Below are 27649 nucleotides of genomic sequence, written 5' to 3' on the forward strand. Positions count from 1 at the left end.
GAGAAAGTCAGCACCCCAGAATTACATTTTTTTTGGTCACCACAACATTGCATTAAAATGCAGTAGCGGGTAACGGGGCGATCAAAAGATCCTATCCAAAATGGAATAATTAAAAACGTTAGCTCGGCATGCAAAAAATAATCCCTCACCCAGCCCCAGAACACAAAAAATGGAGAATAGTGATGAGCGAGTGTGCACGTTACTTGAGATCCTCGAGAAGGGGAGCAAAAAACGAATATGGGCTGCGGGGTGAATGGTTTAACCCCTTCCCGACCTGTGACACAGCGTATGCGTCATGAAAGTCGGTACCAATCCGACCTGTGACGCTTGTGCTGCTTCACAGAATGATCGCTCTCCTGCAGGTCGGGTGAAAGGGTTAACTCAAATTTCACCCGAACTGCAGGGACCCCCCCCCCATGGCTGCGATCGCTCTGATTGGCTGTTGAAAGTGACTGTTTCACTCTCAGTGAGAGCAATCGTAATATTTCACCAATGAAGATTGGTGAAATATTACAATCCAGCCATGGCCAATGCTGCAATATCATCTGACATGGCTGGAGACCGCAATGTGCCCCCGCCACCGATCTCCTCCCCTTCGTCCTGTCCTCTGCTGTCCTCCGCTCCCCTACTTCCTCCCGGCCACTCTCCCTCTGTCCGATCTCACCCCCGGTCTAATCTCACCCCCCTGTGGTCCGATCTCACCCCCCTGTGGTCCGATCTCACCCCCCTGTGGTCCGATCTCACCCCCCTGTGGTCCGATCTCATCCCCCGTGGTCCGATCTAACCCCCCCCCCCCCGTGGTCTGATCTCACCCTCCTGTGGTCTGATCTCACCCCCCCATTGTCCGATCTCACCACCCCATGGTCCGATCTCACCCCCGTGGTCCGATCTCACCCCCACTTACCTACCGAGCTCCGGTGTCCCTCCTGGTGTCCGTCCGTCTTCTCCATGGGCGACGCCATCTTCCGAAATGGCGGGTGCATGCGCAGTGCGCCCGCCGAATGTGCCGGCCGTCAGATTCATTCCAGGTACATTTTGATCACTGTGATAGAACCTATCACAGTGATCAAAATAAAAAAAATTGTATATAAACCCCCCACCTCTTTATCACCCCCATAGTTGTTGGATGTGTTAGGTCCTTTAGAATTTTATGAGACCTGAGATGTGGGAAAAAGTCAGTGATGAGGTCACCGCTGTTCAGCTCGGTGAGTTCTCCACAGATTACCGTGAGAATTTCTGCGGGGAACTCACTTAGCTTAACTGCAGTGAACTTTTTCCCATGGTGCGGAGGTCACTGCTGTTTAGTCTGTCTGGGAACGCAGCCTCACTGACCGGCGGCAACCTCGATGCGGTCAACGTTGGTCAATGAGGCTGTGCTCGCAGCAGCTCATTCACCAGTGGTTCTCGGCCTGGACAGTTGTATCTTGGCACCTTCCAGGTTGAAAACTATTTATCCTCCAGACATGGATTACGGTGTGGGACAAAACGACAAACTGGTGAGGTACTGTATATTATTGTTTTTTATTTTGTTTTATGACTGAAGATCGAGGGCTTCATTGGAATAGGCGTTAGGTGAGTATAGCTGTGTTTATTTTTAAATAAAAATGGATAACTGTGTTTCGTTTTATTTCAAATAAAGGACTTTATACTTACTGAGTCTTAATTTGCCATAAAGCTATAGGATTAGTAATGGAGAGGTGTCTTATAGACAATACAAAGGTGATATCAACCCCATAAATATGAACCCCACTTGCCACCGCTGCAGTGCAAGTGCTTAGAACGGCTTAGGCTACTTTCACATTTCCGTTTTTTTTAATCCGTCACAATGCGTCGTTTTGGGAAAAAAACGCATCATGCAAATTTGCCCGCAGAATACGGTTTTTTTCCCATAGACTTGTATTGCCGACGGATCGCGACGTATGGCCACACGTTGCGTCCGTCGTGCACTGGTTGCGTCAGGTTTTGGCGGACTGTCACAGAAAAACGTTCAAGGGAACGTTTTTCTGAACGTCGCATCCAGTGTTTCAGACGAGCAGGAAATGTCGCTCTCACGATCTTTCCTCACCCTGCAGTCTGACGGAAATGTGAAAGCACACACTTCCGTCGGTACGTCGCGCCGACGCTTTGTGACGGCCCTGTACTGACGGAAATATGAAATAAGCCTTAGTAATGGAGAGGCGTTTTCCGGGCATTATCGGGTGCTAACAGAGTATCTTTGTCGTGCTCGAATAATATGTTCGAGACCCCACGGCTGCACGTCTCGCAGCTCTTAGACAGTCGTAACACATAGGTCTTGCCTGTTTGTTAGGCAATCCCCTGCATGTGTTGCAGCTGTCGAACAGCCTCGCGACATGCGGCTATGGAGTCTTGAAGATATTATTCGAGCACGTCGAAGACAATCGGTTAGCACCCAAGCATTTTCGCTCATCACTAGTGACAATACATGACAAATGTATTTTTAGTGCCAGGGAGGATTTACATTGAGTTATTTTATGCCACGGATAGATCCATTATGTTACTTCAAAACGAGAAAAATCCACAACAATTTTAGTACAATTCCACTTCAAAATCTGCATGTAAATTATGCTGATTTTGCTAGAAATTTTACCATGTAAGGGTGTGTTTCCACAGGCAGAAACCGGCAACGCTTTGGATGCAGCACATGTCCGCTCCATCCAAAGAGCTGCCGGCTTTTGAGCGAGGGTGATTCCGCATGTGTTCATTGAACCTTGCGGAATCACCGCATCCTATACATTGGAATGTGATATTTATCTTGCTGAGACTGAGCGTCTCCGCAAGATAAATAGACATGCATGCTGCAGTCTCGTAAGACACGCCACATGTCTGTTTACCCAGGGAATGCTGTAACATCTGGCCGCTGCGGGTTTGACGCTGCGGATGAATGCAGCGTCAAACCTGCAGCATTTTCTGACCGTGGAAACGTACCTTAAGTGTGCATGTTAGTGTATCATCTCCAATGTGTTTTTAACTGAATGTAGAGATTCTGAATAGTTACAGACAGTAATCAGATATACAAAGAAAGAAGTGTTTGATAAGAGCAGACGGCACTTCAGTTTTACTGGATATATTACAAACCTCAGTATCTTTTCATATATAAGTGATTAATTCAAATACGTATGCTTTAAAATCCCTGACAATATGCTGATTTTAGGCAGTTCAATAGCAGCTAACATAGGGCCTAAATTATTATTATTGCATTTTTACTTTTCTGTCCAGTTTTTGTTGTTTTTAGCCTGTTTTGACTTGCCCCAAGTTTTTTTTTTTTTAATTTCTGCCTTTATTGAAATATTTTTTTTATATGCATTATGAAAGTTGCATACTGCATTTCAACACCTAGCCTACAGTATACATCTGAAGATTTTCCTTGATTTCCTGACCCATTCACCAGACGAAGGCCAAAAGTGTGTTTTTTTTCTTTTGTCTTCTGTCTGGTTGTTATACACTTTGCTATAGAGTGGTCCACAGCAAAGGCACATGTACCATGCGGTGAACATGTCTTTACAATGGATCCATATGGTGGACTGATGTTTTGGCCTACATCCTGACTGTATGCACCAGGGGTGGGGAATCTTTTGTTTTTGTGCCAAGAGCCATTTGGATATTTATACCATCCCTCGGGGGCCGTACAAATTGCGCGCGGAATCCGTCCACAAGAGAGAACCCTGAGTTCTCATGCACATGTCGCTTATTTGTGATATGCAGATTTGGTGCAGATTCAGATCTGCAGCATGTCAGTTCTTTCATGTTTTTGCTGCAGATTTCACAAATACTAATGAGTGGGGAAAAATCTGCACCAAAAATGCTGCAAAAACATGCTGATTAGACCCTGTTTTTCTGCTAAGAGATACAGAAATGGTGCAGAAATTTCTGCACCAAAATACTTAGTGTGCACATTACCTTAATATATTTATCTGACTGCACTTTCTAGACTTTACAGCACCATTTCATTAATGGATGATTTTATGCCGCTTATTTCTCTGATTGACTTTTGTATCTTTATAACTTGAATTATACTGTAAATGTTGTTTATGTGGTTTTTCTGGCCTTTTCCTGCTATTCTCTTTTGTCCTACACTATTGTACTAAATTTTATTATTATTGCCCGTTTTCAGTTTTCCCTTTCAGACAAAAAGGACATTTTAATTTTTGAAGAAGAAAAGGAACTCATTCCCAGTAGAGCGTGTAACTGCAAGTGAATTTCTCTGGAAGCAGCAGAGCTTTAAAGGCCTGTGTGTTTGGTCAGAACAATTATATCTAATCCTCATAATAAATTAACACAGTAAAAAGTCATTGTAGAACTCGAGTGTTTCTCGCAGGATAATGAAATAAACATGTCTAATAAAAAACAGTGCATAAAAGACACCAATTTAATCTTACTAACTGTGAGCAATGAAAACAAAATGTTTTCTAAAGCTGTTTTTGTCTAATATTATTATCCTCCGTAAAATGGATGGGAAAGAAATCACTGAAATTGCAACATGTACTGTACATGTGCTGAATTCAGACTTCATTATGTTTGGGCAAAGACAAAAGGGATTAATATTTGGTAAAAGTTTTCTAAGCTAGTAATTATTCATGATCATGAGATTTGCCTTGTTCAGGAGTTGTGACTTTAGGGGCAGCTATTGACACTCTTTAAGATTCGTGTATTCAAATAATAGAAATACTATTCCAATATTTAACTATACTTTTCATAGTGGATAAATAATTGTTTAATACATATTGGAACCACCATCAATCACTAGAACAAGGATTTCTGCCCCCATTGCCCCCAGACAACAAGAACATTACATTGGTTAATATTAGTATCTGGTCACAAATGTACACACTTTAAGTCTTAGGCCGGGGTCACTTGCGAGTGCAGTGTGAGAAACTCGCACGAGTCTTTTGCATCAATACCCGACACTGCCGCCGGCATTCAGGACCGGAGTGTGCCGCTGCATGTATTTCTATGCAGCTTAACGCTCCATTCCCAAGAGTCGGCTGCAGTGCCGGGTATTGATGCGAGAGACTCGTACAAGTTTCTCGTATTGCACTTGCAAGTGTGACCCCGTCCTTAAAGAGACCCTTTCAACATTTGGAGCATGTTAAACTGGGCACAACATAGAATAGTGGCTACAGAGCTGATTAAAACATATTTGTTTTCCTCTCCATTGCTGAGATATGAGTTTGTAACGCTTAGACTATAATTTGTTATTGTTGAACTTCGTGTTACCGGAGATTTCTATATAGGCTTGTACTTCTCCTGCATGAGGTCGACCAATTATAGGAAGGGAGCATCATACAGGGGAGAAAATAACACTGCTTCCTTGCTGATATCTGCTGTCAATGTTTAAGGAAACAGCCCAGCTAAGTTAAGTATCATTGCAAACACTTCCAGATCTCATCTCACAGCAGTCAGTGTGGGAAAGGAGGGTCAAAGCTGACGACACTATGAGATGAGATCTGGAAGTGTTAGTGATGACACACAACTGAGCTCTGCTTTATTTCTACACAGTAGCTGCAGAGTTGTATATCATTATAAATCGTTCCAGATATCATCTTAGGGTACTGCCTCACAGTGGCACTTTGGTCGCTACGACGGCACGATCCGTGATGTTCCAGCGATATCCATACGATATCGCTGTGTCTGACACGCTACTGCGATCAGGGACCCCGCTGAGAATCGTACGTCGTAGCAGATCGTTTGAAACTTTCTTTCGTCGTCAAGTGTCCCGCTGTGGCGGCATGATCGCATCGTGTAACAAAGGTTGTATACGATGTGCGCACAGTAACCAACGGCTTCTACATCGCAAATACGTCATGAAATTATCGCTCCAGCATCGTGCATTGCAAAGTGTGACCGCTGTCTACGACGCTGGAGCGATATTGGAGCGACGCTGGAGCGTCACGGATCGTGCCGTCGTAGCGACCAAAGTGCCACTGTGAGACGGTACCCTAAGGTCTGTGAGATATACACTGCAGGTACTGTGAACAGATACAGCCTAACTTAGTTATGTATCATTACAAACAGTTTCAGATCTCACCTCTCAATGCTGTCAGCTCTGACCCTCCTTCACTCTGACTGCCATGAGATGTGATCTAGAAGTATTTGTAATGATAAGTAACTCAGCTCTGTTTGTATCTCTACACAATGGCTGCAGAGGTCAGTTAAGTTATGTTTTCCTCAACTCTATAGCCACTATGCCATGATGTGGCCAGATTAACATTCTCAAGCTGAAAAGTGAAAGGTTCTCTTATGCAATAAAGTTGTTCAAATGTAGAACTGTCCTTGCAGCGGTCTTCTTCAGTATCATATGATTAGGGCTTATTCACACATCAGTGTTTGTTGCATGCAGTTATCCACATGCCATTTTTTTGCTGCTGCTAATGCACTGAAAGAATTCACATGCTGTAGCATTAAAAAAAAAAACGCAGTCCTCAAATTGTCAGGATAAAAAAAAAAACAATTGTGTGCATGAAATTTCTGATGTCTCATGGCTTTTACTTGTAATGTAAAACGCAGCTTTTTATTTGAAGTTAAAATGCTGCAAAAAAAACCTCTGAACATAGTCTTGTGTCTGGAAGAACAATAATGGCACATGCAGTACGTTTTGAACAGGAATCCACAGAATAGTATGGGCGGCACATTTGGGAATCGTGCAACACAATTCTTGAATAAGCTTAGCATAGCAATGGAGCATGGCCCTCCTTCCGGTTAGTAACTTTAAAGGGGTTGACCACCTTTTGGGGACTAATGTTTATTATTTGTTTTTTTTAAATGCATGTATTTGGGACTAAAAATATTTTTGCTCTTGTGTTCCATTAAAAATGTTTGCACATTTTGGCTTTTCCAGATTTTTTTTTTGCCTTGTACATTCAACTTTGATGTGTTTTGTGACTGACAAATTCTCAGTTGACTCATTCTGCAGCCAGCAGTAAACAGTGCAACAAGTAGGCTATAAAAGGCAAATGGCGCAACATTTTTAATGAAAACCATTGCAAAAAGGTATTTTGGCCCCAATTACATTTCATTTAAGAAAGAAAAAATTGTCCAAAATAGTGGACAGCACTTTTAACTTATTTATCAGATGTGATTTATTCCTTGGATTTTTCTTTCTATGTCCATCTTCTTCTACATGCCTTATAACTTATTCCTCTAGTTACTGAAGCATTTTTCTGATCTCAAACTACTTAGCAGTATTTCTTCAACTAAAATGTTATGGCTTCAATATTTTTGTTGTCCACGCTAAGCGTAATTGCAATCAGCGTGCGATAAATGGAGCACAAGCCGTGTTCTGCGGAGCCTGGTCACTGTGCCTCATTATAAAAGATATACGAGTTTGGCGTTCTCTCCTTACAAATCTTTCCAGAGTGGAAATGCTCTGCTGATTAATTTTTAATACAGCTGTTGAGTTGTTCTAAAAAGAGACCTGCAAGAAAGGATTTCTTTCCATTTTAACCAGTGTGTTGCCGAGTCGTGCCGGCTGTACTCCTGCATGCCAGCTATATTTATACCCAGAATTAATGAGGTAGCTGTGACTTACAGCCTGCTAAGTACTGAATGTGGTTAGGTGACATAATAAACCAAAACATTGCAACAGGAACCTCTTATGATATCACCTGACCCACGGGGCCTGATTACGGCGTAGTTTTTTATTTTGTTTATTCCAACCACCATATATTTTTGTAGAAGACAGGTGATCCGCCATATCCACCTGCGGTAGCAAGCGCAATGTGGCTGTGCTGGATCGTCAGTTTGTAGCATGAATTGTGTGATTGATGCAGGAGATTGTAGCAGTTTTTAATGCTCAGCTGGGCTTCTGTAAAGGATGGTTATTAGTGATGAGCGAACATGCTGGATAAGGTGTTGTCCGCCATGCTCGGGTGCTAACCAGGCATCTTCGGCGTGCTCAAATAATATGTTCGAGTCCCCGCAGCTGTTAGACAGCAGCAGCGCATGCATGGATTGCTTATTTATTAGGCAATCAACTCATGTGTTGCTGCTGTCAAACAGCCACGAGACATACAGCCGCGGGGATTGGAACATATTATTCAAACACGATGAAGTCACTTGGTTAGCACCTGATCTGAGCACGTTCAGTCATCACTAATGGTGAGTGCAAAGTCAAGGAGGTCTATCCTGCTGAAGAAGTGGAGTATGGTCCGCTGAAAAAGTATGCATCATTTTCTCATCAGCTTCTCTTTTTAATTTTGGTCTATCTACCACATGAAGGTCGTGGATCCAGTCCGGGGACTGTGCATTACATTCACCAAAGGTTCCGGAGCCCTTCTCTCTGGATTGCTAGGGGTCCTTGCGGTCGGTTATAGGATGTTTCGCCCCCAGGTACATTTAGCCCCCGCACATTTCGTGCCCAGCATTTGGCCCCCGGGATGATACTTACCTGTCTCAGCTGCAGCTCCTTGGGTCACTGAGTGCAGTCTAGTGGTTCCCAGTGACGTAAGATGGAAACAGTTGATTTATTGATTTAACATGTCACAAAACTTCAGCACTCTTTACAGTACTTTTGTGGCATGTGGATTGATGACTGACGGGAATTCATGAACCACAAGGACAAAGGGGGCGAATTGCTGGGGGCGAAATGTACCCGGGGGCAAACTGCTGAGGGCGACCTGCTGGGGGCGAAACATCCAAATCCCCTTGCGGTCAGACCCACAGCTATCAGCAAGTTATTCCCTAGCCAATGGATAAGAAATACAGTCACCCTTTAAATAGTATCTGGTTTAGCGCCCAAGGTATTTTTTTTTTTAATTGTCATATTCATGTTCATTAGCATGCCAGTAGGCGCCCTGGAGCAAGCACCAAAGCATTTTAATGGATTTTCCCAAGATTGTAAGCAATTTTCTCTCCTTAACTTATCACCTGGTGTCCCAACCACTGGAACCCCGTCTGATATCATGAAAGGTGCTTAGAACCCCGTCTAAATGGAGCAGAAGCCGAGTCCTGTTTTTAGGACCAGTGGGGGTCCCAGTGGTAGAACTCCCAACAATTCACTCATTTATGTTCTAGCCATAATTGTAGGACAGTATTTTTTATTTTCTTATACATTTAGGGTTATGAGCCAAAACTAACCCCGTTTAAGGGGAATCTGAGTATTTTCACCCTTTATAGTGTGCGTTTGTCTTGTCAGTCCCTTCCATTTAGTTTCTTCCTGCATCAGCTCTCTTCCCCTCGAATTTCCTGTGTTAACTGTAGTGTCTGGATTTTAGTCACTATCAGTGAATATCCTGAGATCATGTTTACCCATTTTCCCAAGTAACTGCCCAACTTGACTTGTTCCTTTTTCAGTCTCTTTAGAATGACATTTGCGGAGAGTAGATGCCTGCAGCAGCCCAGACTTCAGGAGGGAGGTAGCCTGGTCTGCAGCATCTCTCCAGTTCCATTTACACAGTATTCATCATTGAAACAGGGAGAATAAATAACAGAACATTGATTTTGTACTGAAAAATTATCACCCTAATGTACCTGAATAAGCCAGCTTCAAGTGACATGTACATCTCAAAGATCCTATGCCAATATGTGATAGGTTTAATAACAGGGTGGATTTGATTTAAATCTAACTGATTTAAATCACGATTTAAATCACGATTTAAATCACTAGTCAGTAAGGCTTGATTTAAATCAGTGATTTAAATCAAAGTTTCTACCTAAACTAGTTCTTGCTACTTTAACATGAAAGTAGATGAAGATTTTTAGAATCACTTTTTATATTACTTTTTTCTCCCCAGTTTAATGGGTTAATCATTCATATTTGGACACCACTGTTCTGTTGTACTTAGGAAGGAGAAAAATAATCCTGACCTTAATAACAATTTAAATAGATTTATTCAACTGAAACAATAACAACATTACAGCATAAGTTATTTGCTTAAACAAACATCCATGTTTGTTAACTAATTTGGCTAAACAAAATATATATATATTTTAAGAAACTTAGACTGTCAGCCCAGCCGACACATGAAAAACTTAAATACTACTGTGCCTGCTGTCCTCTGTAGCTCACTTGTCGTCATCTTCATCATCATCTTCTTCTTTGTTCCTATTCATAATCTGGAAAAGAAAAACAAGCTTTCCTGCTTTATTGTGTCCCAACCGATTTCTCAATTTAGAATGAATGAGTCCAAAGGAAGAGAATATTCTTTCAACGCCTGCAGAAGAAGCTACTGCTTTTAAAAGTGAAATCATTACTTGAACAGTCTCTAAATCCAAGCGCTTAAGTGACTTCCACCAGTTTACTGGAGTGACCTTCCTTAAAATATCTTCAGCAAACATATATTTCTTGAATGGTTCCCCCTTAGCTCTGAAGTTTATTATAGTTGGCATTAAAGAAGGATGATTGCTGGATACCCATGTCATAGCTAACTCCTCTTCCTCAGCACTTAGGTTTTGACCCTGATATTGGATATTGACAATATTTGCCAAAAAATGAGCTGGAGTCAGTGCTTGTCCCATTCGTTTGTTTACTGCTTGTAATTTAATTCTGTCCATGTGTAGTTCTGTTTTTAAGTGTTCACTCAGTTCCTTCCAAATTTCAACAGCATCTGCAATAAAACAGCTATTTTTCTGTATTTTGTTTAAAGCTTGAGAGATGGGTTTCAGGAAGCTCAGCATATGTTCAACATTTGTGTTGTAATGTCTGTTGTCTGTATAAGTCCCCTCTATAAGTTGTAAAGCGCTGCGGAATATGTTGGCGCTATATAAATAAAATTATTATTAACATTTCTCTTAAGCCCAATGTTGAGGATTTTGGCCGTGACAGTGCCATCTATTTTATCTCGATTTTCTTCACAAAGTGTCATCAGAATAGGCCAGTTTTTGATATACTGCTCAAAACAGTCCACCACAGAGTTCCATCTAACATCTTGTGGGAGCGTTAGCTTGGTTCCACCCATCCTTTTCAGAGCTGCTGCAGCAAAATGATTATTACGGAAGTATTTAGCAATTTCAACAACATTAGCCTTTATTTCTGGAACACTTAAGTCTTTGGCTAAGAGGTGCAGCAAATGAGCACTGCAACCATATGTTATTAGCAGCTTTGTATTCCCTCCCTGCTCTTCTAAATCTCTTCTCATCTTGGATTTGTTTGCAGCATTGTCAGTGACCAAACTGCGTACTAGACATTTGAATTTTTGTTCACATGTCGTTATAGCTTTTACTGCCACTTCTTGTAAGTATTCTGCTGTGTGTGCATTTCCTGACGTATCAGTTGTTTGTGCAAGGAAGACTTTACCTTCTTCTGTTGTTATACAAGCACATACAATAGGATCATTGTGGACATTACTCCACCCATCAATACTTAGGTTAACAATTTTACCCTCCAGAGCTGTTGCACATTGCTCCATTTCTCTGTCATACACTTGATCCAGCAGTTTCCCTGCAACATCAGCTCTGCTGGGTGGACTGTATCCTGGTCTCAGTGACTGAACCATATTAATGAAATGTGGGTTCTCAGTCAGACGGAAAGAAGAGTTCGTTGCATAAATAAACTGGGCAATTTTTTCATCAATCAACTCTTTTTCTAATCTGCTAGTTCTTATCACAAACCTATCTATGGTGGTTCCAGGAGGTAAAGGTTTTTTTTTCCTTTTGGGTGATGGTGATATGTGGCTGTGGGTGTCTGATGATGATGCTGCTGCTAATGAAGCACTATCCTGGATGGATAACTCTGAAACTGTAGAAAAGGATGATGGTGATCTTGGAGGTGGATAGTTTCCAGAATCCATGAATTCCCCTAAACAAAAAAATTCAATGCTGTTATTTTATTGTTTATACAATTTCTGCTTATTGTACACAACACATCACTGCCCCTGCCCCAAAAGGAATATTTGTTTTTCTTCATAACTGTACCAAATGACAGTAACATGCAGTAATAATAAGAAATATAATTTTTCTCACACATGACAGTTTAGTCTTTAGAAATAGGATTCAATAAAAATGTTTACCAACCTGAAGATCCTGCCTGTTCAGAAGTGTTTCTTTGGTCATCTTCATCACCGCACTTCTCATGATGTTGCCTCATTTGCGCCACCAGGCCTTGCATCTCTTTGTTGCATCGTTTGCATTTTGCACGCATACCTGCCTTACCGATAGGCGAAGGAGCTTCATTAACCCCTTCATGACCCAGCCTATTTTGGCCTTAATGACCTTGCCATTTTTTGCAATTCTGACCAGTGTCCCTTTATGAGGTAATAACTCAGGAACGCTTCAACGGATCCTTGCGGTTCTGAGATTGTTTTTTCGTGACATATTGGGCTTCATGTTAGTGGTAAATTTAGGTCGATAATTTCTGAGTTTATTTGTGAAAAAAACGGAAATTTGGCAAAAATTTTGAAAATTTCGCAATTTTCACATTTTGAATTTTTATTCTGTTAAACCAGAGAGTTATGTGACACAAAATAGTTAATAAATAACATTTCCCACATGTCTACTTTACATCAGCACAATTTTGGAAAGAAATTTTTTTTTTGCTAGGAAGTTATAAGGGTTAAAATTTGACCAGTGATTTCTCATTTTTACAACAAAATTTACAAAACCATTTTTTTTAGGGACCACCTCACATTTGAAGTCAGTTTGAGGGTTCTATATGGCTGAAAATACCCAAAAGTGACACCATTCTAAAAACTGCACCCCTCAAGGTGCTCAAAACCACATTCAAGAAGTTTATTAACCCTTCAGGTGTTTCACAACAGCAGAAGCAACATGGAAGGAAAAAGTGAACATTTAACTTTTTAGTCACAAAAATGATCTTTTAGCAACAATTTTTTTATTTTCCCAAGGGTAAAAGGAGAAACTGGACCACAAAAGTTGTTGTCCAATTTGTCCTGAGTACGTTGATACCTCATATGTGGGGGTAAACCACTGTTTGTGGGCACGGCAGGGCTCGGAAGCGAAGGAGCGCCATTTGACTTTTTCAATGAAAAATTGGCTCCAATCTTTAGCGGACACCATGTCGCGTTTGGAGAGCCCCCGTGTGCCTAAACATTGGAGCTCCCCCACAAGTGACCCCATTTTGGAAACTAGACGCCCCAAGGAACTTATCTAGATGCATAGTGAGCACTTTAATCCCCCAGGTGCTTCACAAATTGATCCGTAAAAATGAAAAAGTACTTTTTTTTTGCACAAAAAATTTCTTTTAGCCTCAATTTGTTCATTTCCACATGGGCAGCAGGATAAAATGGATCCTAAAATGTATTGGGCAATTTCTCTTGTGTACACTGATACCTCACATGTGGGGGTAAACCACTGTTTGGGTGCACGGCAAGGCTCGGAAGGGAAGGCACGCCATTTGACTTTTTGAATGAAAAATTATCTCCATCGTTAGTGGACACCATGTCGCGTTTGGAGAGACCCTGTGTGCCTAAACATTGAAGCTCCCCCACATGTGACCCCATTTTGGAAACTAGACCCCCCAAGGAACTTATCTAGATGCATAGTGAGCACTTTAAACTCTCAGGTGCTTCACAAATTGATCCGTAAAAAATGAAAAAGTACTTTTTTTTCACCAAAAAATTTTTTTAGCCTCAATTTTTTAATTTTCACATGGGCAACAGGATAAAATGGATCCTAAAATTTGTTGGGCAATTTCTCTTGAGTACGCCGATACCTCATATGTGGGGGTAAACCACTGTTTGGGTGCACGGCAAGGCTTGGAAGGGAAGGCGCGCCATTTGACTTTTTCAATGGAAAATTAGCTCCAATCGTTAGTGGACACCATGTTGCGTTCGGAGAGCCCCTGTGTGCCTAAGCAGAGCTCCCCTACAAGTGACCCCATTTTGGAAACTAGACCCCCCAAGGAACTAATCTAGATGTATAGTGAGCACTTAAAACCCCCAGGTGCTTCACAGAAGTTTATAACGCAGAGCCATGAAAATAAAAAAATATTTTTCTTTCCTCAAAAATGATTTTTAGCCCGGAGTTTTTTATTTTCCCAAGGATAATAGGAGAAATTGGACCCCAAATGTTGTTGTCCAGTTTGTCCTGAGTACGATGATACCCCATATGTGGGGGTAAACCACTGTTTGGGCGCACGGCAGGGCTCGGAAGGGAAGGCACGCCATTTGGCTTTTTGAATGGAAAATTAGCTCCAATCATTAGCGGACACCATGTCGCGTTTGGAGAGCCCCTGTGTGCCTAAACATTGGAGCTCCCACACAAGTGACCCCATTTTGGAAACTAGACCTCCCAAGGAACTAATCTAGATGTGTGGTGAGCACTTTGAACCCTCAAGTGCTTCACAGAAGTTTATAACGCAGAGCCATGAAAATATAAAATTATTTTTCTTTCCTCAAAAGTGATTTTTTAACCCACAATTTTTTATTTTCCCAAGGGTAACAGGAGAAATTGGACCCCAAAAGTTGTTGTGCAGTTTCTCCTGAGTACGCTGATACCCCATATGTGGGGGTAAACCACTGTTTTGGCACACATCGGGGAGCGGAAGGGAAGTAGTGACGTTTTGAAATGCAGACTTTAATGGAATGCTCTGCGGGCGTCACGTTGCGTTTGCAGAGCCCCTGATGTGCCTAAACAGTAGGAACTCCCCACAATTGACCCCACTTTGGAAACTAGACCCCCAAGGGAACTTATCTAGATGTGTGGTGAGCACTTTGAACCCCCAAGTGCTTCACAGAAGTTTATAACGCAGAGACGTGAAAATAAAAAATGTGTTTTCTTTCCTCAAAAATATTTTTTTAGCCCAGAATTTTTTAATTTTCCCAAGGGTAACAGGAAAAATTTGACCCCAAAAGTTGTTGTCCAGTTTCTCCTGAGTACGCTGATACCCCATATGTGGGGGTAAACCACTGTTTGGGCACATGGCGGGGCTCGGAAGGGAAGTAGTGACGGTTTGGAATGCAGACTTTGATGGAATGGTCTGCGGGAATCATGTTATGTTTGCAGAGCCCCTGATGTGCCTAAACAGTAGAAACCCCCCACAAGTGACCCCATTTTGGAAACTAGACCCCCCAAGGAACTTATCTAGATGTGTGGTGAGCACGTTCAACCCCCAAGTGCTTCACAGAAGTTTACAACGCAGAGCCGTGAAAATAAAAAATCATTTTTCTTTCCTCAAAAAAGATGTTTTAGCAAGCAATTGTTTATTTTCACAAGGGTAACAGGAGAAATTGGACCCCAATATTTGTTGCCCAGTTTGTTGTGAGTACGCTGGTACCCCATATGTGGGGGTAAACCACTGTTTGGGCGCACGTCAGGGCTCGGAAGGGAAGTAGTGACATTTGAAATGCAGACTTTGATGGAATGGTCTGCGGGCGTCACGTTACATTTGCAGAGCCCCTGATGTGCCTAAACAGTAGAAACACCCCACAAGTGACCCCATTTTGGAAACTAGACCCCAAAAGGATCTTATCTAGATGTGTGGTGAGCACTTTCAACCCCCAAGTGTTTCACATAAGTTTATAACGTAGAGCCGTGAAAATAAAAAATAATTGTTCTTTCCTCAAAATTATGTTTTAGCAAGTATTTTTTAATTTTTGCAAGGGTAACAGGAGAAATTGGACCCCAATAGTTGTTGCCCAGTTTGTCCTGAGTACGCTGGTATCCCATATGTGGGGGTAAACCACTGTTTGGGCGCACGTTTGGGCTTGGAAGGGAGGGCGCACCATTTGACTTTTTGAACGCAAGATTGGCTGGAATCATTGGTGGCGCCATGTTGCGTTTGGAGACCCCTGATGTGCCTAAACAGTGGAAACCCCTCAATTCTAACTTCAACACTAACCCCAACACACCCCTAACCCTAATCCCAACTGTAGCCATAACCCTAATCACAACCCTAACCCCAACACACCCCTAACCACAACCCTAACCCCAACACACCCGTAACCCTAAATCCAACCCTAATCCTAACCCTAATCCCAACCCTACCCACAACTGTAACCCCAACACAACCCTAACCCTATCCTTAACCCTAACCACAAGCCTAATCTTAACCCTATTTCCAACCCTAGCCCTAATTCCAACCCTAAGGGTACCGTCTCACATAACGATTTACCAACGATCACGACCAGCGATACGACCTGGCCGTGATCGTTGGAAAGTCATTGTGTGGTCGCTGGGGAGCTGTCACACAGACCGCTCTCCAGCGACCAACGATGCCAAGGTCCCGGGTAACCAGGGTAAACATCGGGTTACTAAGCGCAGGGCCGCGCTTAGTAACCCGATGTTTACCGTGGTTACCAGCGTAAAAGTAAAAAAAAAAACGTACATACTCACATTTTGGTGTCCTTCAGGTCCCTTGCCGTCTGCTTCCCACTCTGACTGAGTGCCGCCGTACAGTGAGAGCAGAGCGCAGCGGTGACGTCACTGCTGTGCTGTGCTCTCACTTTCCGGCCGGCAGACAGTCAGAGCGGGAAGCAGACGGCAAGGGACCTGAAGGACACCGAAATGTGAGTATGTACGTTTTTTTTTTTTTTTTACTTTTACGCTGGTAACCACGGTAAACATCGAGTTACTAAGCGCGGCCCTGCGCTTAGTAACCCGATGTTTACCCTGGTTACAAGTGAACGCATCGCTGGATAGCTGTCACACACAACGATCCAGCGATGACAGCGGGAGATCCAGCGACGAAAGAAAGTTCCAAACGATCTGCTACGACGTACGATTCTCAGCAGGGTCCCTGATCGCTGCTGCGTGTCAGACACAGCGATATCGTATGGATATCCCTGGAACGTCACAGATCGTACCGTCGTAGCGATCAAAGTGCCACTGTGAGACGGTACCCTAACTCTAATTCCAACCCTAACCCTAAGGCTATGTGCCCACTTTGCGGATTCGTGTGAGATTTTTCCGCACCATTTTTGAAAAATCCGCAGGTAAAAGGCACTGCGTTTTACCTACGGATTTACAGCGGATTTCCAGTGTTTTTTTGTGCGGATTTCACCTGCGGATTCCTATTGAGGAACAGGTGTAAAACGCTGCGGAATCCACACAAAATTGACATGCTGCGGAAAATACACAGCGTTTCCGCACGGTATTTTCCGCACCATGGGCACAGCAGATTTGGTTTTCCATAGGTGTACATGGTACTGTAAACCTGATGGAAAACTGCTACGAATTCTCAGCGGCCAATCTGCTGCGGATCCGCGGCCAATCCGCTGCGGAACCGCGGCCAATCCGCTGCGGATCCGCGGCCGATCCGCTGCGGATCTGCGGCCGATCCGCTGCGGATCCGCGGCCGATCCGCTGCGGATCTGCGGCCGATCCGCTGCGGATCTGCGGCCGATCCGCTGCGGATCCGCGGCAATCCGCTGCGGATTCGCAGCCAAATCCGCACTGTGTGCACATGCCCTAACCCTACCCCTAACCCTAACCCTACCCCTAATTCTAACCCTAATTCTAACCCTAGTTCTAACCCTAACCCTAGCAGAAAAAAAAAATATATATTTTATTTATTTTTATTATTGTCCCTATGGGGGTGATAAAGGGGGGTCATTTACTTTTTTTTCATTTTGATCACTGCAATAGGCTATATCGCAGTGATCAAAATACTTCTGAAATGAATCTGCCAGCCGGCAGACTCTGCGGGCGCAATGCGCAGGCGCCCGCCATATTGGAAGATGGCGGCGCCCATGGAGAAGCCGGACGGACATCGGGAGGCCCGGTAAGTATGAAGGGGGGGTGATCGGATCACGGGGGGGGGGACCGGAGCACAGGGGGGGGGGGACCGGAGCACAGGGAGGGGGCACCGGAGCACGGGGGGAGCGTACAGGAGGACGGAGGAGCGGACAGAACTTATTAGGGGGGCGGACCGCGCACCGGAGCACTGGGGGGGCGATCGGTGGGGTGGGGTGGGGGCAGATTAGGTTTTCCAGCCATGGCCGATGATATTGCAGCATCGGCCATGGCTGGATTGTAATATTTCACCGTTTTTTTTGGTGAAATATTACAAATCGCTCTGATTGGCAGTTTCACTTTCAACAGCCAATCAGAGCGATCGTAGCCACGGGGGGGTGAAGCCACCCCCCCTGGGCTGAAGCACCACTCCCCCTGTCTCTGCAGATCGGGTGAAATCGGAGTTAACCCCTTCACCCGATCTGCAGGGACGCGATCATTCTGTGACACAGCATATGCGTCACAGGTCGGGAAGGCACCGACTTTCATGACGCATACGCTGTGTCACAGGTCGGGAAGGGGTTAAAATATTCCCAAACTGGGTCTCTTTTACGGCCTGCTGCCATTATAAGGAAAGAATGTAATAAACCTCAGATCGTATCGTACACACAAACAGATCCAGACTTGTCTGTCTGTGGTTATGCTGCAGTATTGTGCTCAAAGTTTCACTTTCATTTTCTTGTCTGCTTGCCTTTCCTCCTCCTCACACTTAGATTCACATTCTTCTTGTGTTGTGCAGATCTATTCCACTCCAAACAATCAGAAACATATTGTCTAACTTCTTGGACTTGGCACTGAAGGGGTTGATTCTGTATTCATAGGTTTGTAGAACAATAGGATTAAGGTCTTTTTCTCAACTCTGTTCATGTTGTAACTTTTTGCCGTGAAGAAGAGGCTGGGACCTCTGCGGAGTCAAATTCAGTTTTGAGAACTGCGTAAGTAAAGCGAGCGTCTGTGATAATATAGGAGAGAAACTGCCCACTAATCCTACAGAAACCTCTGGAAGAGCATGGCATTGTGAATGTTACACATATACAGCCTTTATTCTACTGAGTTAAACAACTCAGCTTTATCTCATCATGGAAGAACCTTTGGATGGTAAAATATTTTCCTCAAAAAGCAGTTTATTGAAAAAAGTCCGATTTAAATAAAAAAAATCCGATTTAAATAAAAAAAATCCGATTTTTTTTTAATTTTTTAAAAAAAAACATTGATTTTTATCCACCCTGTTTAATAATAATATTAGCAAATACCTCCAATTAGTAATGTACTATAGTATACTTCTGATTTGCAATGTCTCTTTCCTCATGTCCATGCATTGCAGTAGCTTATGTATCCATGGTTCTGACCACTCATATGATGAGAGTTCTTAGTGGTCGTAACCAAAGCTGCTGCAATGCCTGCACATGAGGAAAGAGACATAGCAAATCAGAGGAACTATACATCTCTAATTGGAGGTATTTGCTAATAATATTATTATTACACCTACTAGATTATGGGATAGAATCTTGGAGATGGGAGTACCCATTTAAATGTTTGTGATGTGTTGAAGGTATTATGGGAAAAGAGGCGTTGATTACAATTTTTTTCAATAAACCCAGGCCATAAAAATCAGCACTAATGAAAAAGGCCCATATCTTTGGAACCGGATAGTGGGTTTAAAAAAAAAAAAATATATATATATATATAAAACGCACGGGAGCTGCAGTAAAAAATAAGACCAGTACCTGGCCCCCTTCAATCTTGTGACATATACATATATTTTAAAATTATGATATTATATATTGTAGAAAGTATCTTAGTGTAAATTAACATGAACATTTTTGTTTTAAAACAAATATTTAGATTTACTTTTTTTTTTTGTAGTGAATTTTATTTTATTTTTTTATGGACACATTTTTTTGGACCTTGCTCATTTTTATATTCTACTTCGTTCTTTCATTATGTAAGCCAAGAAACATGTTTGGCAAGAAGGAACCTTTTTTTGTGTTCCTTTGGTATTTCAAATTATTAATTTCTTTCCTATTTTGGAACTGACTTCATGTAAAGTATGCCATGATGTTAATCAAAAAATGTCCTCCAGGAGAAGAGTGGAAATTTTTTTGGCCACACAGGGCTACTTTCAGCGTTTCCATGCTTTGTCCGTATGTGCTTGCTGGTATGTAACACGTTTACATATGACCGGCGAGACTGCTCGGATCCTTTCATCTCACCTCCACTCATTTGCTGTGTAATCTGGAAGTTCTTAGCCCATACTTGTGGGACTTGTTGGGTCAAAAAGAAAAGCGTTAACTAAATCCAACAGGAATGGAGGCGATTGATATGTCGTTAGCAGCATCACAGGATTTTTTTTTTTATGTATCTGTCAATTTTATTTACTTATTCTTATTAATAAGAATAATGGTGGCTTAGGAAGGTATACATACGCGCTACATCACTTCAAAAAGTACATTGTTTATACACATTTTTAGTGCCTTTATATAAAATAAAATTACGTTATAACTTTTCTCACCTTTAAAAGCCCCACCTACATGTAATTTGGTAGCTGTGATGCGGCTATCGGTGCATACTGTGGATTTTCGAATCTCTAGCGCTCTCATTATATTGGACACTTAGTCCTGCTTACCATTATTGACACCCCTTATTTTTTTTATAGACAGTACAATATCTTCAGAAATAAATGGAAATGTACTAAAGTTATATCGTCAGGATTTTTTAATTAGTGGTCCCAAGTAATACAACAATAAAACATTGTTTTTTAACTTACGCGTTGTAATTTCAAAGAAGAAACAGAATAAGCATCATGTGCAGCAATAAAGGCACCCATAATTAATACCCTATAGGATTGATGGCGGCCTCCAAACATTTCTTGTAGCCATCTATAAGCTTCTTGCACTTCGCTGGCATATTCTCCCTCTCTTCCTTTGCAGTTTCTTCAAGCTCTTGAATGTTTGCAGAGGAGGAGACTGTGGGCGGACGGAGACAACAAGTGGCAGCACGGTGCGAACCATCGGCCACTGGTTTCAGCCCCTCAGTTGTCTCAGCCATGGGGCCGGATGTGGCCCGTGGGCCGCACTTTGCCCAGGTCTGCGTCTAGGATCAGATTTATGTTCAGCGTGAGTTTTTATATATCCATAGACTACTATATGAATTTTGATCCATATTCAGTCCATTCTTACGTCGTTCTCCTCTAGAACAACTCAATACTTTTCAATAGAATTCATTAAAAGTAGTAAAATATGCCCAGGCCTCTTTTTTCAGTGTTCTGTTGCTGTTTTTCCTTTAAAGTTAGCTTTTTTTTTTCATTGTTGGATTTAAAAAGAAAAAAAAACAAATTGAAAACACCTGTAAAAGATGCTCAAACAAGAAGAGAAAAACAATGGAAAACATTCAGGAAATAACTCAAAAACATAAAAAAAATGATTTGCGATTTTTAAAAACTGAGTAGAAATGAGAACTCCTGAAATGTCCATTGGAAAACTGATGTTTTTGACCCTTGGAAAAGTACCCAGTGTGAACATACCGTTGGGGTGAGTGCTACCAATGCAGTTTTGTTGTGGATTTGCTTTGTGGATTCTGCCCCAGAGATCCTCAGAAAATCACATTACATATGAGTAGCATATTATATCATCCATATCAAGAAGAAAATACAGAAACAGTGAAGATTTTTTCCATTTGGTTCATAGTTATAATCTGCAGGGAATTGACAGCACAATCTCCAAAATATATCTGCATGCTACAAATGGCGATTCTGAGGCTGAATCGTAGCTCACACATGGATTTCCAAAAAGATCATCCATCGAGTATCCCCAAACACAAACGGACCTTGCAGCAGAAGACGTCTGCTGTGTCCAAGCCCCCCAAATGTGTCAGAACCAATTATCTGCATCATTTTGTAGCATCCATTACATTAGTGTTACTGATGGCAAAGCATGATGTTGGGCTGTACTAGCTGGAAAGACATATGTTGAGGAGAACCATTTACTTAGTTTGGTTACTGAGAAATCTTTGTGCGTGTTCTGTAATGTGAGGAGCGTGATCTAAAGTCTGTTTTACATATATTCCCCAGTGCTGTGGTTCCACCGCTTCCCCACACCGCTGTCAAGTCAATCCAGGTTTTACACACAGTTATACCCCCATACTAATGATGTAGCAAGCGCAGGGGGACATGGTGTCGAGGAGAGCTGCACGACCACAAATCTAGCGCGGCATCATTGTGTAACGGGACTGCGTTGCCAAATATCTGCTCCCCATATTTTTTTCTATTCTGCTTCCTAAAATCAAAACTTAGGATTGTTTCACACATTGCTTTTAAAAATTAAAAATTCTGCTTTTAGTGGCAAAATACTGTACTGTCAAGCGTTGACAATAGGAAGATATAAAACGCACTATTAATTGCATTGTTTCTGATGGATTTTTTTTGCCTCTAGTGTGCTTTTGTTAATCCCTTAATGACCAAGTCAATTTTTACAATTCTGACCACTGTCAATTTATGTGGTTAGAACACTGGAAAGCTTTAAGGGATCCCGCTGATTTTGAGATAGTTTTTTCATGATATATTGTGGTAAAATTTCTTTGATATGACTTTATTTGTGTAAAAAAAAAATGGAAATTTGGCAAAAATTATTTTGAAAATGTTGCAATTTACAAACTTTGAATTTTTATTCCCTTAAATCAGAAAGATACGTCACACAAAATACTTAATAAATAACATTTCCCACATGTCAACTTGGCATCAGCACAATTTATGAAATAAAAAATTTTTTGTTAGGAAGTTATACAGTAAGGCTTAAAAGTTGACCAGCGATTTCTCATTTTTACAACAAAATTTACAAAACCATTTTTTAGGGACCACATCAAATTTGAAGTGAGTTTGTGGGGGGGTCACTATAACAGAAAAGTGATGCCATTCTAAAAACTGCATCCCTCAAGGTTCACAAAACCACATTCAAGATGTTTGTTAACCCTTCAGGTGCTTAACGAAAACTAAAGCAACATAGAAGGAAAAAATTAACATTTTACTTTAAGCACCAAAAATTTACTTTGGAACCAAACTTTATTTTCACAAGGGTATCAGGAGAAAATGGACCACAATTTGTTGTGCAATTTCTCCTGAGCACGCCAATACCCCTTATGTGGGGGTAAAGCCGCTGTTTGAACGCATGAGATGGAGCACCGTTTGACTTTTTGAACGCAAAATTGTCTGGAATCAATGGCGGTCGCCATGTCGCGTTTGGAGAGCGCCTAATGTACCTAAACAGTGGAAACCCCCCAATTTCAAAAATACATTTTTTTTAAATTATTTTTGCCTAACTAAGGGGTGACAAAGGGGGTTTGATTTACTTTTTTTTTTTTTTTTTTGATCACTGTGATAGGGTCTATAACAGTGATCAAAATGAACCAATAGGAAAAATCTCCTATTGTTGCTGGGTGCTGGCCGGTAGATCTCGGCCATTTTCTTCTGGGAAGAAGACGTGGAGGGCCGGGGGGTTGGAGCCGGAGGGTCCAGGGACACCGGAGGTACCGAGGGGGTCTCGTGGGACCCCATTTCTCTTTCCTTTGGTATTAAAGATCATATCAGAGGAGAGAGAAATGAATGGAAAAACTGACCTTTTTTTTAATCACTGAATAATGGTTTTCACGAATCATTTTCCGACACTGGTGGGCGTTATACACTTATTTCTCAACGCCAATAAAAAGCTGCGCTGCGGAATAAGTACCCATAACTGTTGCTGTTAAAAGGCGTATCGGCGGTTGTTAAGGGGTTAATGCAGCATGTTTCTAGCATGGTATTTGTTTTCTTTTTAATATGGTAAATAAAACAATAAAAGCTTGTAAAATAAACAGGCAAAAAAAAACATAATTACATTTGTTTTACAAGCAAAAATACAAAATTGAAGGGAGCCATTTAGGGGTAATCCCACTATTATTACTTGGGGAACATTTACTTGAACCATTGTTTGATCAAAACATTTACCATAATAAAAAATTGCTGGAGTAAAAATCAATTTCTAAACAGACCTGTTAATAATTTCTCCTGTCTTTGCTCTAATCTATTAAATCTTTGTCAGCTAAGGCACTATAATTTCTGGCAATTTCTGTGCAAATTATAGTAAATTTTTTGGTGCTGCAGGAGGCTATAACCCTTACCGGTAAGCACCATAGCCGCAGTGATTTTTTTTTAGGGCCCGTGTTCTACAACTGTTGAAAATGCAAAATGCTTGAGACGTGTAGAATTGGTTGAACTGTGCATTTAATGATATAATGCCACATTTTTAGCTCCTTTTTGGATCTGTTGAATCCACAAAAGCTTCATTTTTGTACATTTCCACCTGTTTCGTAAAAGTAACGAGACGTGCAGATCTGTAACAGAGTTGTCTTTCGTGTTACGCTGGGAACCGTTTGATATTTAAGTTGTTCTCTCTGCTTTCTAGTGGTCTGAGCAGCGAGGTGCAGTGAGTGCTCCCTTAGGATTACTTTAAATAGAATAGAAAACTTTTGGTATATAGAGTTGTGTGGCCTTGAATGTGATTTTTTTTTTTATTTGATATATGAGCTGTGACATAGTTATTGCATGACTGAGATGTGCCTGTAAGCAATGCAGTATGCAGATGGGGCTCTTCAGAATCAAAGCCAGAGACCAAATGTGAATGTACTCATTTATAGGGTAAAGAATACTGGAAGCAAGCATAAGGAAACATTTTTATTTTAACCCTTTTGTAGGCAACTTATCCTTTATAGAAGGAAATGATAAATGTTTCTGTGACAAAGCTTTACGATCGTGTCCTCAGCTTCCACTTCTTATTACCCGTGCTGCCATCACTATTTGTTTCTCATTTTATACATTAACAGCACTGTAACTCATCAGAACGCCATTAGAGAATTTTTGCACATTAGTGTTACAAGATGCCATTGCATGCAACATTGTAGCCCCTTTAGACGAAACAATAATTAGCATTTATAGTGTCCTCATCTATTGGCCTCTCTAAGTAGGCTGGGAATCAGCGTTTTGCTTGTTCATCCGGTGCTGTGTTTTTTTTTTTTTTATGGCGACATAAAAATCATCGTTATTGGCAGCACATAAAACTTGGGATGTTCTGCCAATAACATGATAGTCTGTGCACACTAAATGAACTATTAGCCAATCAGTATGGGGGAAAGTTTGTCAGCCAGTCTAAACAGACCAGTAAATAACCGCTAGATAATCGCTGATGAATCACTGATGGTAAATACTGATCAAACACTTCTGAAAAATCCAAAACCCTGCTGAAAATGTCAATTTTTCATCGGTGGTAATGAAAACGGTTGTCTGGATGAGACTTAAGGACTCCCTGTGGCCTTTTCTGTATGAAACTACAACTTTGTTAATACTAACCGAAGTGGTATTTTTCTCAGAACTGGAGAATCCATGTCCCCCATTTTGTAGGCTTGTGTTTTTGAATCTCAATTAAACCTTTTTGAGGCAACCACCCAAATTTGCTTTGAAAAATAGTCTTGTAGACAGGTGGTATGGGCAGCATGGTGCATGAGTTTTCTGAAATCTCAGACTTTGCTGGTACTGTAAAATGCAGCTTGAAATTCACATTAAAAAAATGCATCAAAAGCACAAAGTGTGAACAAAGCCTTAGAGGCTTTGTGAGGCTCATGCTGTATATAGGAGGCTATGTGGGGGGCTCACACTGTATTAAGGGATGCTATGTGGGGCGCACTCTATATACAGTAGGCTATGTAGGGAGCTAATTTTGTAAGCAGCTTCTTTATTGTCAAGAGAGCAGGTTTTGCCTGCAGAAAAAAAAAATGCAGCAAAAATTCAACATGTGAACGTATCCTTATATACAGTATGGGCCCCACGTAACCTCTTATACACAGCATGTGCCCAAAATAACCCCCTGTATTCCGTATCTGCCCCATATAGCTTCCTATATACAGTATGATCCCCACATAGCCTCTTATATACAGCATGTGCCGCACATAGCCTCTTATATACATACAAACATCCAATAAATTTCCCAGACTCTCTGCTCTCTCCGAGGCATTGCCTCTCTGCAGGGCACACTGACGCAATTAAATTAAGTCCCTGTGACTGCTGTTTCACAAGTTGATTGGTGGAAGATGGAGCCGTGGTGACGTCCTCCACAAATCATGTATTAACTGCTGTCTTCATTCCGAGTATGTGGAGAATGGTGACAGTAGGTGGTGAATGGATGACAGGCGGGGAAGGTCATGGTGCGCCTCATGGGCCACTGTTTCAGCCCCTCGGCTGTCTCGGTCCGTGGGCTGGATTGGAAGAGCCAAAGGGCTGGATGGGGGTCCACAGGGCACAGTTTGCCCAGGTTTGCTCCAGAGTATAAAGTCCCAGTAGTCATCAGATTTTTCAGCATTTACTTTGAGAAGCTTTCTTCTGGACTACACCTATGCATGCCATTCCTCTGCAGAGTATGCTATATTGTGTTATGCTGCCCTGTTGAGGGCAGAGCAAAGTACTGCAGTGCGCAGGTACTGGGCCTCTTTGACCTTTCCCGGCGCCTGCGCACTGTAGTACTTTGCTCTGCCCTCAACAGGGCAGACCAAGTACTCCTGCGCAGGAGCCGCGGCAGGAAGAAAAGAGGACATCATCGTATGAAGATGGGAGGCCCCGGACCGCCCCTGGGTGAGTATAATATAACCTGTTTTCTTATCTTGCAGGTTACATCGGGGGCTTATCTACAGCATTACAGAATGCTGTGGATAAGCCCCTGATTCCGGTGGCCGCAGCTTATATATGAATTTTGGGGTGACAGATTCCCTTTAAGTTGCTGGGTATTGATGGAATGTAGTTTTCTGTATGTGTTGTTTGTAGAAATGTCTTGGCACCCGCTATAACTCCACTTTTCTAGATGTGATAAGAAACAAATCCACCATGGCCAAGGGCCCAAAGTGATAAAAATTGTAACGTGGTTTTCCAGTGAAAACATATGATTGGTAGGGACCCAACTCCAGAGAAGAATGGGCTACTTTTATCCCCATTAGAATGGAGCAGAGCACGACTGCTCCTTTCATCCCCTATGGGGCTTCCAAGCACTGCCTTCGCTTTTTCCAGCCGTCGTATGGAGAATAAATGGAGCCGCGTCCGGGCATCCGACCCATTTTTTTTTTTTTTTTTAACTAGAATAAGTTGGGACCCGAACCAATTGGCATCATTGTTTTATGGTCTTGACAGAGAACTTTACAGGCAGTTATGATGAGCATGGCCTACTTATGGTGGAAACTATACTATGGTGGGTAAATCGATCCTTATGGTTACATTTTGCACATATGCTGGAAGTATTTACCTATGGTTAAAGAGGATCTGTCACCAAATTTCACAATACAAACTGCACACATCATTAAGTAGATCTCTTAGACCGGATGAAGCTGATGTGCTTAGTTTTATAGTCAGAATGGCTGTATAATCTTGGCGTTAAAATGAGAATTTTATGAATTAAATGGTAATTTTTAGTAACAGGCGGGAATGGGTGTATAAAACAATTCTGTTGTGGATTTTCAAAGCAAGTACACCAGCCTCATCAGATTTGAGAGCCATTTAATGTATGCAGTTTGTACTGGGAAATCTTTTGACAGATGTTATACAAGCTTTCCCAGCAGATGCCCCCAACAAAAGTCTCAAGTTTTAGAAAAATTAGGTCTCGGTAGGAGTTACTGTAAGTTAATCAGATTTAATAACTAGTACATAAATGTTATGCTACTAGCAGCAAAATATGATTAGGTCTGACATTTCCTACAGTACAATTTAGCTGTGTTTTAAAAGCTCTAGATAAATTACCCTTTTGCTCTTGTTTATGATCCTGTTCTATGACTGCACTGTCATAAGGAATAAATTGTAAGTGGGGAAAAAAATACTTTTTACCAGAAAGTTAAACAGTCAGCCTAAAAAAATGATGTGGAAATAGGTGATCTATTCATCTGTCATTTCCTTCAGCTGCTTTAAATTGCTGTGATTTGGGGCAATCTGGGCCATTCAGAAGCC

At 41.8% G+C, this 27649-nt stretch overlaps 1 protein-coding gene across 7 annotated transcripts in view; it reads left to right on the top strand.

The window, feature by feature from the left end:
• VPS13B (vacuolar protein sorting 13 homolog B) overlaps nt 1-27649 on the top strand; it is a 1111190-nt gene that overhangs the window by 272435 nt on the left and 811106 nt on the right. The window contains exon 18 of one of the 7 annotated variants that reach the window (XM_077270883.1): nt 4133-4550. The exons of the other annotated variants lie outside the window; for them this stretch is intronic. Coding sequence (XP_077126998.1) covers nt 4133-4170 — 38 coding nt within the window. The 3' untranslated portion in view covers nt 4171-4550. Of the gene's footprint in view, nt 1-4132; nt 4551-27649 lie in introns of those variants that run through there. 7 annotated transcript variants of the gene reach the window in all.

Source organism: Ranitomeya variabilis, chromosome 6 (genome assembly GCF_051348905.1).
Source record: "Ranitomeya variabilis isolate aRanVar5 chromosome 6, aRanVar5.hap1, whole genome shotgun sequence".
NCBI classification, from domain to species: Eukaryota; Metazoa; Chordata; class Amphibia; order Anura; family Dendrobatidae; genus Ranitomeya; species Ranitomeya variabilis.